Source organism: Lissotriton vulgaris, chromosome 6, assembly GCF_964263255.1.
Source record: "Lissotriton vulgaris chromosome 6, aLisVul1.2, whole genome shotgun sequence".
NCBI lineage: Eukaryota > Metazoa > Chordata > Amphibia > Caudata > Salamandridae > Lissotriton > Lissotriton vulgaris.
This window is the reverse complement of record NC_141694.1, coordinates 1377720101-1377740792: the sequence shown is the minus strand read 5'-3', so window position 1 is coordinate 1377740792 and position 20692 is coordinate 1377720101. Positions and strand designations below refer to the sequence as shown.

General features: G+C 43.7%; 1 protein-coding gene across 1 annotated transcript in view; it reads left to right on the top strand.

Moving 5' to 3' along the window:
- The window catches only part of VRK2 (VRK serine/threonine kinase 2), a 545093-nt gene that overhangs the window by 71833 nt on the left and 452568 nt on the right, over positions 1-20692 (top strand). The window contains exon 3 of the mRNA XM_086927491.1: positions 2483-2541. Within this exon, the coding sequence (XP_086783617.1) occupies positions 2483-2541 (59 nt within the window). The remainder of the gene's footprint in view (positions 1-2482; positions 2542-20692) is intronic.

Here is a 20692-nt window from a genome sequence, read left to right as displayed (position 1 = left end):
GTTGGATGGATGGTGAGCACAGGAAACGGTTGAGTCGCACATAAAGGTCATGTGAAGGGAAATAAAAGAACTCCCTCTCACCTGGGTGGAGTGCCTTCCAAGTGTCTGTTAAGATCCACTGTGACAGTCATTATGAGAAGTAAGCAACAACGAAGATTGTGGGCATGTGAGGTGGTGGAGAGTTTAACTCATCTAAATAGACATCCTGTACACAATTGAAGACCCCTGCCCCACCCAAAACATGAGAGATGTTCCCAACAAACGAGGTGCAGTGACAGCTCTGCAAGAATATGCGGCTGTCCTGTGTTTGGAGAGTAAATGCTGCCCATGAGTATTGCAGTACTGTCCAAGACACCTTTCACCAACATGTACCCCATGTCCGCATCAGTCCCCAGTGGTTACACACTTAAAGGGGATAGTGCCCCGAATCCATGTAAGCATCCCTCTGGCAAACCCAGAGTACTCAGTGCGTTAACACTGCCCTCTCCTGCATATTTTTTTTTTTTTTTTAGTTTAGACCCCTCGCCTTTTGCCTAGTGGGTCTCCTGCAGCAAGGCAACGGGAGTGCCCTGGTGCTTAAGATACATGTATATATTGGGACGCTTCTTCACAGAACCCATACCACGGACATTCCAGTTCATAAGCGTCAACTTAGTCATGTTGTATTGTGTGGTGTATAGAATACATGGGACCCTGGTTGAAAGCATCGCCCCCAAGCTGTACCCGTGACTGAGCATGAGTGCATCATCTGTCATCTACTGAAGACCAGGCCTGGTCATATGAACTTCCTAACAACCCTAGACTGGCGTCTGACCACCTAAAAAAACAAACTTGGAAGAACATTTAGCCTGTAGGTGCTGCAAAACCGCAATGGGTTTGCGTGGGGGTGGTAGTGGCGGTAAGGGGTTTGAAATGCAGGTGGTCTCCTCCCGGGCCCAACAGAGGAGTCAAGAGATGAAGAAGTGAGAAAGAAGGGAAGGGGGGAGTTCAGCACCCCACACTCCCCGGGCCAGATTCCGCCTACTTAAGATCCTGAGGTGATGTATCTCAAAGGTGGATCATACCACAGTTGTACGTGGAGGGTCAAGCAAGAATGCCCGCGGCTGAGCTAGGGACAAAGGTTTGAATTGTGTGGTTAAGCAGGCATCAGCGCCATGTCTCGGGTTTTTTGGTCCAGGGAGATTCCAGGCTACAATCTATCAGTGTGTCTTATGGGTGTACTGGTTGAAAAATTATATGATCTTGGATTATGGCATCAGCAGTTTGTGGGGTTAAAGATGACTGAATTGCTGACTAAGAACAATAGGGGATTGACCCTTTATTATAAGAAGCAGTGTCAGAGTTTTTGGGGTCTCTGCAGTGGCCTGGATCATGCAGCCTAGAAACTGAGGACGGGGCCGGGAGCCTCTCCAGTTGCGATGGCAAAGGACCACTGGCTATAGAGCGACTGGGGGATGTCTTGTCCCAGGTGCAGCGCCTAGTGCGAATTGAATAATTTGGGGGGAGGTTGGGGCGATAGCTTATTTAAAGCCTTTTTGGTACCTTTCCACCCTGTCCCAAGCGTCTGTTGGTTCCATAAAGAAGTACAAGTGTTGATTCGCCATGATTTTTAGTTTTGCAGGAAAGAGCAGGGTGTACTTGAGGCCAGAGTCTCTCAACCTACGCTTCACTCCAAAAAGATTGCACTGCAATGTTGAGCCGTGGCTGTGTATTCAGGAAACAGGATACAGGTATTTTATATAGGAGAGCTGGTCAACCTGCCTGGTGGCTCTCAGGAGCATGTCCTTGTTCCCCATCCGCCATCAGGGACATTCAAGCAAATTATAAATAGCTGCCTGCTTAGCTGCATGACTCTGGATATGTACATGCTCCTGTGCTTGTCTCTGCCAGTATTGTACACTTCTCGTATTTTCATGAATATACAACCAAGAGCTACAAGTAAGCAATGAGGCAGACTGCTTGAAAGGCAGTTTAATGGTGCATGGTGAAAGATTTATTCTTTGAAGAATATGTTTGTTGTTTGGTGTGGCAGGTAAAGTTTTTAACTAATAAGGTTTGGTGTGAAACGCTTGGAGCTTGATTAGGTAGGTTTATTATGAGAAGGTTGGGTTACGTTGCATGGGACCAGGTTAGCACTTGATTATGTATGTTAGTGCATATTTTTAAATACCAAATTTGTTCATTGGTGAGATTGAAAGTAACTTTGGATGGATGCTTTGGAATCCCATGGAGTTGATGTGTATATAAATTGCACACATGAGCAATAACCATCTGGTCAAATATAGCCCAAGCATCTCTAGTCATGTGGGACTGTTTGAATCTCTTTGTGTGTACTACATACCTTTTTTGCTTGTTTCACATGCTCTACATAGTTATGCGTAGAAATGATTTGATAGCGGTTATCATTAAAATGTCAAAATATGTTAAATTGTCTGTATTTATGTTCTTGATCATTCTTTTTCCTCTTTTTTTTTTTTTGCAGCATCCCCTCATGTTGGTAGATCTGTAGAAGACAAAGCAGCAATACACGTCATTAAAGTGGTAAAATCCGTATTTGTGATAAATCATTGTGAGAGGGGGACAGCCGGTTACTGGTATAACACTGACACAGGACCACTCTAATAGGCTGGAATAGGTGTTTATTCTGAAGGTAGTTACACCACTCGAAAAGAAATACGAGATGCGTGTCTCTAGAGGGGGAGAAGTCCTCTCAATCCAAATCAAAAGTTCATAAGGGGAGGATAAACAACCAAGGAATCGTGGGGGTCTTCAAGTCCTTCCAGTCTCCAACAGTTCAGTTTTTCAGACAGTCATGCGGCTTGGATTCATCCAGCTTCGCCATGTGAAAAGGAAAAAAAAAAAAACCAATCCTGAGGTTACTAGTAGGTTCTGGGGTCCGATCTAGAGGAGGGGGTAACGGGGAGTGAAGGAGTCACCAGGGCCCTACACCAGGAAACAAGTCATGCCCAACACGAACTGTAGTGACTGGGGAGCGTGCTCGGGGGTGAGGATTTCACAAACACACTTGTGGTCCCGTGACCTCCCTCAATCCTCCCCTACCCCTTCCCACCCTGTGAAGAGAAGAGACCCTTTAAACGGCCCGTACCTTTTCCAGCCACACTTCTCCAGAAGTATGGCAGGGCGACTCGTGGTGTCAGTGGCCTCCTGGCGTGTCCGTTCTCCTGGTCTGCTCGTCTGCTTCCTCTCCCGGGTACTCCTCCCGAATGTGGCTCGTCTCTGGCGTCTTCTCTCCTGTTCCTCCTCCGGCTTTCGCGTTGTTCAGCTGTCGCTGGGTTTCCTTATTTGCCTCTGACCCTAGTTGGTCAGACGCGTGCAACATCAGGACTGCTGGCTCTGCCTCCGCTGGTGACGTCCATGCCGCTTTAAAGGGGGGTAAGGTATCCTGAGGACGGGGCGAAAAGGAACAGCTGTTAAAGTCCTAGCCCCGTCCACCGACGTCATCAGAGGCCCTGTGACAATCATTAAGTCAGTTAGATAATTCAAGGCATCTTAATTTGAACCCTTTTTATTGCTAAGATTTTTGTTTTAATGTGTTCTATTTACCATTGGTGGTAGGTGGATGGTACATGAAGGGGTGGGCAAAATGTTTAGTTTGTTTAGAAAAGTATTTTTCTTATTTCAGTAACTGCGAACAATTGAGGCTCGATGTGATAGTAACAGTGAATTTTCTCCTGCTTTTTGCAAGAAGTTTGAGTTGGTGGCCATCACACAAGTCGTTATAGCTCAATAGAGATACAAGTGTTCTAACTAAAAATGAGATCATCAGGATCCCTTAGTAGGGTGGAGGAAACCAGAGGTGTTCTTTACAGTCAAAAGTTTCTTTAAAGGGAATAAGAATAATTAAAGGTAGTTATATTGCATAATTACAAACCATTTAATAGAAGGAGGTCGCCAATCAGTATAGCTCGCAGCCTACTTTTGTTCTGGTTTTGGGTTTTGTAAAGGCTTTTATGTTTATTATCAACTTAATGCAGTCAGAGTGCATTTGGGAACATGCTGGGAAACAGTGCTTCATAGTGGAATAGTTTTGTGGTGGTCGAGATTATTTAGTAATTGTTACCTACACAACTTATGCTATTGTTACCTACACAACTTATGTTATATCTGTAAGAACAGGTGATTTCTTAAGAACGTGATTTTGATCAACCCTGTTCCTCCTAGGAGTAAGTCCATTGAATACCCCCAAAGACTTTGGGAATGCCCTGCAAACATAGAAAATCTTCTGCTTTTGATCCTAACATACAGAGAATGTGATTCCACACAGGTGCACACGAGTTTCTCTATTTAAGCCATGTTGATTTTTCAGAATCAGCCGACTTATAAATAATTATATTGCACTACCTCCGCCAATGTTAATGTTTAATTTGTGCATTCTGTCTCCTACAGACCCCCACAAGAATTAGCACTTCTGAGATGGAATTTATCTGGACTCCCCCTTTATTTAAATGGATGTTGACTAGTGGAAGTTCATCCAAATGGTTGCTATTGTTGTAGTTCAGAAAACACAGGTAGCCCATTAAGCCTATGTTGAAGGATTTGTTATATTATCCACTCTAGTGAGGGCTGTGAAAAGGGGGAGGTCCAAGGTTGGTTGTGATCTTTTTCTAAAGGGGATTTAGAGGCAAACCTTTATAAGCATAGAACCTTACAGCTGAAGTCTGCTGAAGTGGGACGGACTAATATATTTTGCAGAGAGAAGGCCGGGAAACGGCGTTTTATTACCATGAACATAAACCCAGATAAAAGAGAGGACACAATTGTTTTGCCAGTGTACAGTTGGTGGCTAGCTGTATTGATGAAGGCCTTAATGCATGAAAAACTGTTCTAAATTGGAGGAGAGAAACTCTATTGCCAATTTACATAATTGGGAATATAAGTGACCCAGATTAATTTATACCTGTACTTGTGTATTATAGGGAAGATGATACAAAATCGATTCTTTGAATGGCAGGATTGGATCACTGCAGCCAACATTCTGCCTAATCAGGCACATGTTGACAAAATCAATAATGAAGCATTGTGTGGGCTTAAAAGCATTTTTGAGAAGAGTTAGAAATTGGGTCTCTAGTTGGCAGAGGTATGCACCCTGTCCTAGTAGGGACCACAATCCTAGTCAGGGTAAGTCACAACACAATCCTAAATTATCCTGTGCTCACCCTCTAAAAGCTTGGCAGGGAGCACGTAGGCAGACAATGGGTAAAGTATTTGTGCAAACAAAATACAGTAACAAAGTGAGAACACCTTAAAAAATACCCAACACCATTTCAGAAAAACAGAGAGTATTAATTTGAGCAAAATAGGACCAAAATGACAAATCCAATGTATAGAAGTTCAGATATTGATTTTGTAAGATTTAAATGCAGTAAAGCGCTCATAAGCAAGTAGTGCTAAACATGTTACTTTCGGTCACTCTGTAGTGTAGTTCCTATATTCCCAATAGGCTCTGTGCATTGGAATAATATATTCTATAGATTAGACTTAGGTTGACTAGCTCTCTATCGAATATACTAGACTTAATTGTGTGTGCCAGCAAGCTCAGAGGTTACTAGAAACTTTCTCGAATTCACAAGAAGGGATTAGTCTCTGACATCCGCATAAACATGACAACTTTGTTTCCCCAAGATAAAACGTATCTTCAGAGTCGTGGAAATAATAGATAGATATTTCACTCAGTCAATCGTGCATGCTTCGTTTCACTATAGGTGCAGAGCAAGTAGAAAGACATGCGTTTTCAATAAAAGGTTTTATTGAACAGTCTTCTTTCTCAAGCATAAGAAATGAACTGCTACAATAGTAAAACTGTTTGTAAAATATAATGCATACAGTATAAATAGTAGAATAAAATAATACTGTAAGAGCATTGTATGGTTCCTAATCCATATATAAATACATACATAAATAACAGAGGCTAAGAAGTACTCCACTGGTGCTTCTAAAATATGCCTACCCCGGTGTACCTAACCTAAAATTAGTACGAGGGAAGGAGTAAGTGAGGTGTAGCATGAATGTGGTATTCTTTTGCCAAGGATCTGCTCCAGATTTCTCTAAGGGTCTAATCCGCTCCAAACCTTAGATTAGAATGGAGAAGGCTGGTCTCGGGACTCGATTTCCCAACAACCCGCAAGGGTAGCTTGGAAACACTGGAGCTGGATTTTTCAGCAGGAGAAAAGACAGCATCTCTCTCAGTGCATCTGCTGGAGGGTCGGCTTCCTTTTCACTTGCTGTAGCAGGGTGCGTCGGGCAAGTAGATAGTCGAACTGCTCCAAACCACTGTGTGCTTGCTTGGGCGAGTGTGGGCATATTTATACCTTGAAGGTGCCGACTTTGACGTACAGTTGGACATAATAACGTCATCAAAGAGTCTCTCTTCTTTGAAAACTAAATGAGTTCTTGGGTAAATCACTATTCAAGCAAGGGGAAGTCCCTGACTGCTGAAGGCGGGTTTTTCCAAGAAATCGTTGTGGATATTCGGAACGAATGGAAGTAGCCCTGCCGTATTTGGACTGCATGAGCTATGCCTAATATGGTTAGGATTTCTATGTCTATATAAGGATATGGTGATTTATACCTATATAAGGGCATGAATTGTGGAAACTTACAATAGGGTTCTTAAATGATACATAACACCCACTCCACGCTATTATGTTCATCTAAGAGTAAATACTAAAACATATAATCTGGAGCATGTGTGTACAACTCCTAAAAATCCATGTAAAAAGCATTTTGAAATGGCTGCACACGAAAAAATGAGCATTTTGTATAGTACACATTTGAAAGAAATTACTTCATTGTAAGCTTATGATCTGATATTAGCAATGCTAACTAAATGAATCATGAAAATTACGTTTATGAAATGGCTCTTAGTTATGAAGAAAAAGGTCGAGACCCTCCCATAGCAGAATATACAAACTGTTTTGATTTGAGGGTCATGCTAATATTGTTTCATGGAAGTGTTCAAGGAATTCTTGATCTCTAAGAATAGTTCTACTTTAAGCAGATTACTTTTTTGGGCCAAAGTTCATTAGTTATTTTCGGTGTCATGGGAAAACATTAAGTCATCAAGGCTGGCAAAGAAATTGTCTACCACAGTTGATAAAAGTTCGACTACTTCATTAAGAAGGTCCATTGTGCACATAGGTAAAGCATCGCCGTCAGCGTTGGTTGCCGCGTTAACAATGTTCATAGCAGATGGGGCCTGTTGATCCACGTATCTCACCTTCAGTTGGATTTGCCGGTGAGATCTCAATAAATGCCGTCATCAGGATTGGTAGCTGTTGGGGCAACACAACACATGAGCCGTTACCGGACCCGGTAATGCGTCAGCATCCGTTGGCATAACCGATGGTAGTGTTAGACAGACATCTAACATTCATTGCTCTCCACAAAGCAGGCATTGTAGAACAGGTAAGATGCAATCTTGCCAGATTGGTCTGAATGACAGGAACCATGTGGTATTCAGATCTCTCAAACAAGCCAAGCCAAGGATCTGTGTTATTCTCTCACAATACCTCATCGTCTGGAGCACATTTTCCATGCTGTCTTGGGTATCGCTGGTGGCCGGATTTGCCATAACGGAGCAGGAGGAATAAAAATAAGATCCCAGCTACGAGTCCCAAAATGAGAGGCAGGCCGCAGAACACAGAGTGGACGAAGTTAGGAAAAATGCCCGGACTGCTTCAAAGGGTGCAAACAGTCCGGAAAAAATCGTCTTAAATACATGTGCAATACCGCTGGTATCAGACATGTTAAAGATACGACCTAACATTTCTGCGAAATGTACTGGGCAGTTTTGTTGATAATAATGCATGTATCTCTGCAGAGGACCTTGCAACTTGCAGATCATAAGTCTCTCTGCACGTGGTCAGTGGCATAGTTTTTTTGCAAAAGAATGGCTTTCATTCTGCTTAAAGTATCAATTCGTATAGAAGAGATGTTCAGTGACGGCCATAGTGGCGACTCCCCTTTTGTCTTTGTTTTAAGAAGCAATACTTGCATACAACAAGTGACCCTGGCTGACACAGTAACAAGATAGCTTATTCCTGGCTTCATTCCACAACAGCTGTGATAATTTAACATAATGTAGCTACCATTGGAAAGCTTCCTGAAAATTGGATATATCACCGCTGTGGACGAACCCTGCAGGTGGCAAGAAAGGTTATTGGAAGAACATTTGCAGGCTCTGTGCAAATTAGTATCTTGACACAATAGTGTACCGCTTACTGAGCTTTCACAATTTTTACCACTAAGAAATACTTCCTTTCCCTCACTCCAACATTTGTGTGTGTATGGTAAATTCCAGGTCAACTTAATGTATTCTTTACCCAACCTTTCATACAGGCCTGCTGGTATGTGTTTTAAGCAATACAGAAACTGGAAAGTCGTCACTGGTATCGTGATGGTGCCATGTATTATCCATTCAACTGATGATTTCTCAGAAACGGTCAATGGTAATCTCTCCAGTTTTTCAATGCTCAGCACCGTATAGTCTTCTCCACTCTGTGCCAACGAGATTTGTTTATCTGTAAGGTTAAATACAGTAAACAGTGACGTAGTGTTGATTAAACACCAGGGCACAGAGCCAGAACGAAGGTTTTGCAACGTCCAGTCTAGTAGCAATATAGAACGTAATTGAGACTGGCCATGTTGTAACATTAGCAAGTCCTGTTCCATTATGTCTATGGCAGATGCTACAATGCTGTCCAAAGAATAAATTCTGGACGACAGAGTTATTACCCGTTGTCCACTACAGAGAGTGATTTCTCTAAATGAATACTATCAATTTCTCGTATTCTTTCAGCTGTTTCCATTTGCGTGACTTTCCTAGCTTCATTGTAAGCAGCGTATATACCGGTGTATATGGAACTTTTATGACGTGGATTACGAGGTCCAAGTAAGAATTTTCGTAAATCAACGCCATCTTTAAGCAAAGATAAGTGTTGTTTTATTTCCGGGAGTGTGGATTTCTGTAGCCATTCAAGGCATAGTTTTCCTACACTATAAGTTGCTATAATCCCTGGATGTTGTCTTTGGATATATCTTGGATCTGGCCGAGGTACTCTAAACCCTTGTGTCTTGTTCAGGAATCTATTTTGACAGTTATTAGTGTCTGTGGGCCAGATTAGCCATTTTTTCCATTCAGGATGTGTTCTGTTCTGTTGTAAAATATAATTTACTTCTTCCTCCTCATCTAAGTTAAATTACTATCAGGTGTGGGCTTAGGTATGGACGGTTTGTTTAAATCTTTTATCTTAGCAATGCCAAGACAAGATGTCTGTTGAACAGTGTCATTTAGGAACATCATTTGTTCTGGGATGATGCAGGCTCTGAACAATGCTTCTAAACCTTGTACCTGCCAGTCTTTTGTGCCCCAAACAGTTTTCGTCTCAATGTTGTCTTTCCAAAAGTCAAAGCCTAAGGTGGACAATTGAGCATAAAAGGCAGCAGAATAAATTTATTTAGTATTTGTCAACATACTTTTCATGCCTGTCTTATTCACATTTTTAAAGTAAAATTTTTCTGGGTTTGTAACATTAAAACCTTTAAAATATGGACATTTTTTAAGAAACGTTTTAGAACTACCTTTTGGAGGAGTTGGACAATGTTTCCATTAATTATAAGTTAAAACATTTCTAGGGTTTGCAGATTTATGCAAGTAATGATGGCCAACATGATTAAAACAATACATTTCTTCATAATTTGCTGAACCTTCTAAGTATTCATGTTTTGTAAATTTTGCTGACATTTATAAGTCTGCCATCATGTTATTAACAGTCTCAAAGTCCCAATCATCAGAAAATGTGCTTGGTGAGATGAAATCACTCAAGGAAACCTTAAATTGATGAGGAATCTTCAGCAGCTCAACAGGGCCATAAATGTCATAATCAGTTGTATCCCATGCTATTCCACCAGGTAGTGGGACCGCTGTGTTGTTCACTGATGACAGGTCTCGTTGTTCACGCAGAGATGATTTGTGTGGCTTCAGGAGCAAGTTGATGTTCTTACTTGCTGTGTCCATTTTAATGTGTTTTCCATCTATCAGCTTTCCCAAACTTAAAACAAGAATGAGCCATAGCGGGAGATAAAGAACACCGAATACAATCCAAAGTTCAACCCAAGGAGAAACCAGATCTGTATTTGTAAGCTCTTGACCAAGTTCCTTTACTTTTTCCTTGAACGATTTCTTTGCTGGCGTAGTTTCAGGTTCACTTGGATCCTCAGAAAAGTTATCAAAGTTGATAAAATAGCCAGAGGCAGTTCTGTCAATTGTTGGTATCGCATCCGGATTCTTTGAAATCGCTGGAGTTGCTTGTTCCCTTGACATGTTTGTATAGTCAGATGCTACATCATTGTAGGCGGGAGTTTCTTGACGAACTGGTTATTGGGTATCAAGAGGCACAAGTTCCATGGCTTTGTTGCATAGTCCTTCTTTTCTCACTGCAGGTTTATCAAAGGTGATAAGTATTTCAGTTTGAACCTCTTGGATAGTAGCAAGATTTGGACGTCTGCTACATCTTGGGAGTCCACTGGGCCTACTACTTATTATCGGCCACATGGTGTGGTTTTACCAGGTCAATTGACACAGACCGGTTCTGCTTTGTTCCTGCAAGGGGCGGCAAATTTACTGTTCTTGATCCATGGATTGCTAGTACAGGTACTGGTTTTCTGTAAGAAGGCCTAAATTCCTTCTTGTCTGCTATTTTCTCCCTGACCAGATACTAAATCTCTGGAATCCAGACAGGTCTTGGCTGGGACAGGTGTTTTTTCTTCAGTGGTAGTTTATTTTTCGCTGGTATTGTTAGACTTCTTCTTCTTTCATTTAAGTCCTGTAAAACAGCCAAACGATCTTTGATATCAAAGGGTGTTTGTTCCAGCACTGAAGTGTGACGATCGAGATCTTCAACCAACATTCTAGTACCAAAAAGGATTTCATATGGAGTGATTTCACCCAGAGAATTTCTTGGCACGGTATTAAGACTACGTTGGACATTTATTAGATGTTTGACCCACCCATCACCCAAACCTAATACCCTAGCTGTTATAGATTGCTTTATGTCACGTTTTTTTCTCTCCACCACCAAATTTCCCTCAGGATGGAATGGACTTGAAAATCGCAAATGCAAATCCTAAGCTGGCCATGGCTTCCCGTAAGCCCTAGAGCTAAACGCAGGACCATGGTCAGAATGTAGTGTGCCAATTGCGTATGTGCCGATAAAGACTCGCAAATCTTTTATAACAGTTCGAGCGTCAGCTGAGCGCTGAGGCCATATGCAAATATATCTCGTTTTAATATTTGTGGGACCGCATTCGTCCATGGTGACGTCTGCAGGTAGAAAGCCCAATGCTGTCTAATAGCGGTGTCTGTACTGGTCGGGCTACTTTGTAGTCAGGAATCTGGTGGTGTTCAAAGCTGTGGTCTCTGTAGCTGACATCACAATTAAGTCCACATTTTTAAATGTGGAGACTCATCCCTGGCCACCAGTACATCTTTTCTAGTTCTACTAGCGATTTTGAGATCCCTTGATGTATCAGACCCTCTCCTATGTGTGCTTCAAAAACGAAAGCACCTCTCCGGTTCCTGTTTGGAATGACAACATCCCCCACTCCAGGGATTCGAGCAAAAGGAACAAAGTTAGCATCAATTATGTATGTATACTCGAGTGGATAATTTAGAGGTAACGTGGCCCCACTGCCTTTGCTCGTGGCATTGACAGCAAGCATGGTTTCACCATCTATCGTTGTTTTCAAACGATTGATTGTAGCTACGGAAGCGGTTCTCACAGCTGCCTTCGCGGCTTCATCAGCCAATGAATTCCCTTCAACGTGAACGCCATCACGCTGATGACTCCGTGTATGGATCACGTGAATCTTTTGTAGTTCTTTCTGTAAAATAACTACTCGTTCCCAAAGCTTTTTATGCTTGATTGTGCCACCTTTTGTATATTTAAAACCATTTTGAACCCGGGTCTGTAGATATTCATTGTAATTCCGGACGCAGTTATACGAATCGCCCACTATGAGTGTGGGGAATTCGCGATCTGTATTTTCAAGCGCCATCTTGAATGCCTGTAGTTCAGCTCTCTGAGCTGTACAGTCTAAGAGAGATTGAGTTTTTGTGACCATAGGTCTGAATTTACCATATTTTTTTTTTTTGTACGGTCTTATATAGCGCTCGACTTACCCTGGGGCATCTCGGCGCTTGCCTTGGGAACCCGTCCTGGCTTTTTCCCTGTGAGATAACCCGTACTGGGCATCCCCAAGGTGAAAGCCAGGCATCCCGCCGCGGGGGCCGTTGTGGAGATTAAGCAAGCTAATGCCCAGAGTTGCAGAGTGTGAACCCATGGTTCGAGTGGGCACCGAAGCGAGAATTATCGAGTCCGTGGACATTTGGGCTCAAGACCCTGCCGCGTCGGGAATTGAACCCTGGTCCCGGGTCTGACCTCTGCTTCTGGGTCTGCCTCCTATAACCAGTGAGCCACACTTCTCCACCATCGTGCCAGCGACCTTTAACAATCGTGCACGCAGCACTGTAGGCTTGTTTACCCCCAATTGCTGGCTGTGTTGATCCGTCCATATATATTATACAGCCGTAATGTTCTAGAGGTAGAATTTCAATAGGCCGAGGACATTCATGTTCGTTTTGGAGAAATTCTTGTGTCTTCAAGTAATGGTCAAAAACGTATTCAACGTCTGTTGCAGCAAGAAAATTAACCCATTGTATCCATTTTGGATGTAGAGCTTTTGCATTTGGAATGCTTTCCTTTGTCACTGCCTCTAAGGCAGGTACAGGTGTAACGATTTTTATGCCTTTACCCTGTGCGAGGGCTCTCTCCTTTGCTACAGCAGTCTGAACTGCTGTCAGAATTTTTTCTGTTGAAGTGAATTTCATTTCAGCTTGTGTGTACAAGTGTGATTTGTAAGCTATTGGTACCTTTCCCCTTCGTTAAAGGTTAGGTATATGAATCCGCATCTTCCTGGGATTATTCGGATAACAAGGTTGTGTACATTGTCGCGTGTTTGTAAGTGTGTTGTTGCCAACATGTCTGTTTGTACTGAACGCAAAATTTCTGTGTGTTTTTGAGTCCAATTAGTTGGTTTGAAATCAGGTTTGATTAGTTCGTAGAAAGGTTTAACCCTTTAGGCGTAATTCAGAAAGTAAGTTCTTTCAAAGTTTAGGAATCCTAGAATTGACTAAGTTTTTCAGCGTTTTTGGAGTTTTGAGCAGCGCACATTTTTCTAAAAAGTTTGCTTCCAGGCTTTTACCTTCACTCGAAAGTTCGTATCCCAAGAATAGGAAGTTGAGGTGGGAAATTCTGGACTTTTTAACGTTTAATTCATACCCTTCTGAGGCGAACCCAAGTATTATGGTGTTCACCCTGTTCAAGTGCATGTCCAAATCATCATCAGTAAGGTAGATGTCATCGACATAGGATAATGTCTCATCATCATATATTTGTAGTAACTCTGTTACTCTGGCTGAAAATAAACCAGGACTGTGCTTGAATCCCTGGGGGAGACGACAGAAGTGTTGTTTTGTCCCCATTATTGAGAAAGCGGTCAAATACCTGCTTTCTGGTGCAATGTTTTGACAGAAGAAATCGTTTGAAATATCTAAAGTAGTTTTATATTTCTTCCGAACAATATTATTCATCAGTGATGCACTGTGTGAATTTTGTTTTGCAAAAGTTTTGCAACAAGAGTTCAGATGTCTGTAATCCAAAACTAGACGATATGTTTCTTCTGGTTTGGAGACAGGAAACTAAGGATTGTTCATTGACGAGGTGCATGTTTCAATCACCCCTTGGTATTCAAGTTGATCTAAGATCTCCCTGACTTGTTTTTTAGCATCCGGCTTAACTGGATACTGCCTCTGAGCAGTAGGTTGATTTTTTAACTGGATTTTATGGTGAGGAGAATCCTCATCCCATCCCACATGATTTGTATATAATGCTGGAGCCTGGGCCACAGCCCATTTTCTGGCAAAGGTGTATTTTTTATGAATAGGAATATGATTGGAGAAAGCTGGCACAATGATTTCTTCGCCATGTGGGCACTCCCTGACAAATTCAGGTGGACAGTCTTTTTCAGCTAGAATTGTATTGTATTGTATTGTGGCATACTTGTATAGCGCAACCTGTCACCACCAAGGGCATCCTGGCGCTTTGACCCGTACTCAATGAAAACAGTAGCTCAGCCTATCCTGGGAAAAAGATGAGTTTTTAGAGCCTTTCTAAAAGATAAAAGATCTTCAAGGCTTCTCAAGGATATAGGCAGAGAGTTCCAGAGTTTGGCTGCCGCTACTCTGAACGAGCGGCCCCCCATCCTCACTCTCTGGAATCGTGGAACTACCAGTAGCCTGGATGACGAGGAGCGTAGAGCTCTAGATGGACAATACCAGGCAAACATTCGCCGCAAAGGAATTGGGCCCAGGCCATGAATAGCCCTGAACACAATACACGCTGCTTTGTAGCGCACCTGTAGATGGACTGGCAGCCAATGAAGTTCTCGCAGTGCTGCCGTAGAAGAACTGTGGTAGGGGCGAGAAAGGGCGAGTTTAGCAGCAATATTTTGCACCCTTTGCAACTTGCCCAGGAGTGTTACCGGGGCCTCCAGAAGTAGTGCGTTACAATAGTCAAGTCGACTTAGGATGGTGCAACGCACTACTTCTGGTCTGGCTTGCACAGGGAGGAGAGGAAGGACCTTGCGCAGCATACGAATCAGCATCATACATGTAGAAGAGATCTTATTCACATGTAGATCCAACTGCAGGTTAGGCCCAAAAGTGACGCCTAAATTGCGCCGCAGACACCGTCTCTGAGAAGGACGGAGGCCAGAAGTCTACTGGGAGATCGCGAGGAACTCGATCAGTGGAACAGTGTAAGACCTCCGTCTTTGTTCCGTTGAACTGTAGCGAGTTCAACCGGAGCCATTCCGCTGTCGCCTGCATGCACCGGTGAAAGGTCTCCAGTGTGACTGCATCCTGTCCCTCCAGAGAAAAGACCAGCTGGGTATCATCCGCATAATTAAATGCGGAGATACCAAAGGATTTAATGAGCTGGACTAGGGGGCGGAGGTAGACATTAAAGAGTATAGGGCTGATGGCTGAGCCCTGAGGAACTCCTTGTCCCACTCTCCGCTCCTCTGAACTGAAGGGGGGCAACGAAACCCGTTGCTGACGGCAGTCCAAATAGGAGATTAACCAATCCCTGGCCTTGTCACTGACCCCGCATTCCTCCAGCCTAGAGATCAGGGTGGGATGGCTGACCGTGTCGAACGCGGCCGACATGTCGAGCAGCACCAAGAATGCTGCCCGACCGCTGTCGACTCGCGCCCGCAGATTGTCTAGCACGGTCACCAACGCGGATTCCGTCCCATGCGCTGGGCGAAAGCCGAATTGCGTCTCATCCAACCAGCTGTTCCCTTCTAGGAAGCTGGACAGAGCGCGGGTGACCAGCTTTTCCATAATTTTAACCGGAAAAGGGAGCAGGGAAATTGGCCGGTAGTTAGAGAGGCAAGCAGGAACGAGCGTAGGTTTTTTTAAAAGCGGGGATACCACTGCCTTCTTCCAGCAGCTTGGAACAGTAGCTGTCTCGAATGACTGACAGCAGATGGCGTGCAGGGGCTGGAAGAGGTCCTCTTGAAACACCTTCCATAGTCTTGGAGGGAGAGGATCCAAAGGCGAACCAGAAGAAATCGTCAGGGCTAAGTCGCCGAACTCCTTCAGGGATGGAAGGGGGAAACTACTCAGCTGGGGTCGACTGGCCTCGCTCGCCGGAGCTCCCAAACTGAGAGCCGGCTCCAAGGAAGGAGAAAAGGGACTCCTCTGCTGGGGTCGACTGGCTACAGTCTCCGGAGCTCCCAAGCAGAGAGCCTGATCCAAACTGGGGACGGAGGGGTCACTCAGCTGGGGTCGACTGGCCTCGCTCGCCGGAGCTCCCAGACTGAGAGCTGGCTCCACAGGAGGAGGAAGAAGGCTACCCTGCTGAGGTCGACTGGCTACAATTGCCGGAGCTCCCAAGCAGGGAGCCGAATCAGGGGCTGCGAGGGAGGAACTGTTCAGCTGGGGTCGACTGGCCGCAGTCGCCGGAGCTCCCAAGCAGAGGGCCTGATCCAAAAGAAGGAAAGGAGGGCTACTCAGCTGGGGTCGACTGGCTTCTGCCGCCGGAGCTCCCAAGCTGGGGGGCTGCTCATCTGGTCGGGGTCGACTGGAGGGCGTGGCCGGAGCTTCCTGACAGAGATTAGTAGCCCTCTGCAGGGGTCGACTGGCCATCTCCTCCGGAGCCCCCTCCTCAGTGGTGGAATTCCGTGGGTCCTGCAGACCTGCTAGGATTTTACGGATTTTTTCCTCAAAGGCATCCGCAAGAGAGTCACAAAGAGCTTGCGACGAGGGAACAGCACTAGCCACACACGTAGGGTGAGCCAGGTCCTTAACGATTTTAAAAAGGGCCTGAGCCTTGTTTGGGGCCTGATTCAGAGTGAGTTCAAGAAAGGTCGCTTTCGCTATCTTAATTTGAGCTTTATATTTATGCATAGCAGACCTAAATGCAATTTTCTCAGAGTCTAGGTACTGTTTCCTCCAGACCCTTTCCGCGCGTTTACAGTCGAGTTTGAGCTGGCGAAGTTCGCTCGTGTACCAAGGACTAGCTCGGTTCACTCTTCCTCGCGACTTCCGAAGGGGCGCTAGCTTATCCAGCGAGCTAGCTATGGACTGACAGAAGAGGGTATAACTTTGGATGTCATAACCTTTGATAATTTTTCCCAAAAGAGTGCTTTTATCTTCCTAGTTATATCCCCCTCTATTCGGAGTGTTACTTAATGTAACTTATGCGGTACACTAACCCTGGTGTCAGCAGTTTCAACCCGAATGCATTCATTCAGATCCACTGTCTCCAGATGATCTTTCAGGATCCTGCGACCTATGGTGACCTCTGCTGGGCTGTCCAGCATTGTCTGGGCCCACTACCCGTTCTTGAGTTGTGTCCTCAAGGTTCTCTGCATGTCTGATTTTAATACTTGCTACCTTCTTTTAGGAGAATTGAGTTTTCTTATTTTTTGGAACGTGTCGGTCATCTTTGGACTTCACGCGTTCTTCTTTTTGTTCTGATCGTCCTCTACTTTCGGATTTCTGCGAGGAAGTCTGAAAGGTACGAGAGGATCTAGTATCAGTATCTTGATATCTATCAGGTTATCTTAAATTATCCCTATTTCTAAGGTTATATCTTTTTTCAGAGTGCTCCTTTTGAGGAGATCTACCTCTGGACTGAGAGCGCTTCTCTTTAGGAAGTGACTGTCTACTATTTTCCGATTTCTTTTTAGGAGTAGTTAGATTGTTTTCAGGATATTCTGTTAGTTCAGGCTTTACAGGTTTCCTTCCCAAACTATCTCTTCCTAGTTCTTCATAGGATTTTTCAATAAGTCTGGTAGGTTCATACGGTCGCTTATTAATATCAAGTTCTTTTAATTTTTGGCGGATTGCCACTGATGCTGCTTCACCTTTAATGTCAGCTAATAAGATAGCTGAGACCTGTTTGAAATCTTTCAGTAATTTCATACCTAGATTCAAGGCCGGTTTTGGACCATATTAATTTTGAATCTGTCTCAGAACGTCTGGTATTACTGCCATAGACGGGACACCATGTGCTTTTGTGTAGATTGAAGCAAAGGCTGTACCCCAAGTGCCACTGTCCTCTACGTGTGGGGCAATCCCCATTGGTAAACAGATTGTTAGAATCCTGTGTTTCTCATGAGGTGTACAATCAGGAAATACTGCCTCTATTTGAGTAATTTTCTGGGCTAACCAGAATGGAATTTGTTCCCTTTTTGCTGGCAACTTACCGATTACTGACTGTATAGTCTGTGGTGTGAGTTTGTTTGTGTTCCCCTGATGAGGGGTGTACTGTGGAATTCTTATAGCAGGTCGGACTGTTAAGGTCCGCATGACATATTGTACCAATTGTCTATGTATTTTTATTAATTGTTTTAGCTGAGCTAACAGTTCTACATCTGACATTCTTTTAATGTTAGGATGTGGTGTATAGCTGGCTAGTACCGGCCATGTAGCTCCTGGTCTACCTAGTGGACCAAGCCTGGTAATGTGATTTAGATGTTGTAGGGCGCCATTAAACCAGAGCTGATGCTCTTGGTAAGTTAGTGGAATTTCAACGTCCTCGAAAGGAACGTATTCCGCTGGATGTTCCTCTATCTTATAGAAGTGGAACACATGTGTTGTTGGATTTGCCTGTGGAAAGACAATCCATGAATAGAATACCTCTGTTTGCCAATATTCATGTGCCTCTATGACAAATATGACTCTACCACCTCTCGATGATAGGCCATTTTCTATAAGTTTAATAGCTATAGTTTTCCTCACGTTTTCCGGGATGATTATAGCATCCGGGTCATTTTGTTGGAGACCTGCCTCGTCTAAACCTTGTCGGGCTGTAGTCCTTGCAGCTCCACCGTTCTCTTAGTCACTATCTTGCATTCTGTTGCAAGTTTTGCAGAGAAAGTTTGAAGGAAATAAAGATAAGGTGCACAATATTTTGGAACACTGTATCCTTCAACGTTGAACAAACCAAAAACTAATACATAGGATTTTCGTCCTACTCAGTTATGGCGGATATTTTATCCTTTAACTGACTCCAGACGTCTAATGGAGTTTTTACGGGATAAAAGGGGTCTCTGTGAAAAGCACAACTGAGTTACTCTAGTATCTAGCGTTAAATTAGTGCCTTACCAAACGTTGGGCACCATGTAGTGTAGTTCCTATATTCCCAATAGGCTCTGCGCATTGGAATAATATATCCTATAGATTAGACGTAGGACTTAGGACGACTAGGTCTCTATCGAATATACTAGACTTAATTGTGTGTGCCAGCTAGCTCAGAGATCACTAGAAACGTTCTCAAATTCACAAGAAGGGTTTAGTCTCTGACAACCGCATAAACATGACAACTTTGTTTCCCCAAGATAAAACGTATCTTCAGAGCCGTGGAAACAATAAATGGATATTTCACTCATGCATGCTTTGTTTCACTAGAGGTGCAGAGAAAGTAGAAAGACGAGCGTTTTCAATAAAAGGTTTTATTGAACAGTCTTCTTTCTCAAGCATAAGAAATGAACTGCTATAATAGTAAAACTGTTTATAAAATATAACGCGTACAGTATAAAAAGTAGAATAAAATAATACTTTTAGAGCATTGTATGGTTCCTAAACCATATATAAATACATACATAAATAACAGAGGCTAAAAAGTACTCAACTGGTGCTTCTAAAATACGCCTACCCCGGTGTACCTAAGCTTAGTAAGTGAGGTGTAGCATAAATGTGGTATTCTTTTGCCAAGAATCTGCTCAAGATTTCTCTAAGGGCCTAATCAGCTCCATACCTTAGTTTAGAATAGTGAAGGCTGGTCTCGGGACTTGATTTCCAAACAACCCGCAAGGGTAGCTTGGAAACACTGGAGCTGGATTTCTCGGCAGAAGGAAAGACAGCGTCTCTCTGTGCGTCTGCTGGAGGGTCTGCTTCCTTTGGCACTTGCTGTAGCAGGGCGAGTCGGGCAAGTAGATAGTCGCACTGCTCCAAACCACCGTTTGTTTGCTTGGGCAAGTGTGGGCATATTTATATCTTGAAGGTACCGACTTTGACGTACAGTTGGACATAATAACATCATCAAAGAGTCTCAGTTCTTTGAAAACTCCATGAGTTCTTTGATAAATCAATATTCAAGCAAGGGGAAGTCCCTGACTGCTGAAGGCGGGTTATTCCAAGTAATCATTGTGGATTTTCGGAACTAATGAAAGTAGCCATGCCGTATTTGGACTGCATGAGCTATGCCTAATATGGTTAGGATTTCTATGCCTATATGGTGATTTATACCTATATAAGGGCATGAATCAGGAAACTTACAATAGGGCCCTAAAATGATACATAACAACTCTGGATGGGGGCAAAGTCAGTGTTTGGGCCGACCACGTGAAAGTGCAGACCGGGTACATGATCCAATCTGGCCCCGGTGAACAAAGTATACTTCTCATGGTCACAAGCAACAAAATGTGTTGATCTTATCCACACAGTGAAGGCAATGCTTTGGTTCTGACTCACGCAGACGTGTTGAGTCGCAGTCGAGCCTTGCAGTCAGGACCTTGGATCGGCGCTGCGTCATTGTTGACCCTGGCAGTCCTACCCCACTATGTCGTTGAGCTGCTCAGGACTGTCTTCCTATCGACATTGCATCAGTGTTCAAGGGCACTGCACCAGTTCTGATCCATGCAGTAGAGATGATGCGTTTATTTTGTAACAAAGCAACTGCCGAACCCGCTTCTGAGGCAAGTAACTTGCAGGGGGCACCTCAGGCAAGGGTAAGACTCGCAGAAGGCAGTTTCCAGCAGCAGCAGCAGGACTGCAGGAAGTATTTTGTGCCCCTGAGACTTCAGAAAACAGGAGTCCAGTTGTGTCCTTTGAGCAGGACAGCAGTCCTTTTGACAGAGGTTCAGTTCAAGAACCAGAAGAGTCTTGATTTGTGTGGGTCATGGATCACATACTTATTCCCAAAAGTGCCTTTGACGTAGAGGTGACATTAAAGTCTGGCCTCTGAAGTGCACCCAATCCATTTCAGCCCTGTCCTGTCTACCAACCCAAGCCTGGGGTGTAAATATGTGCTTTGTATGTGGA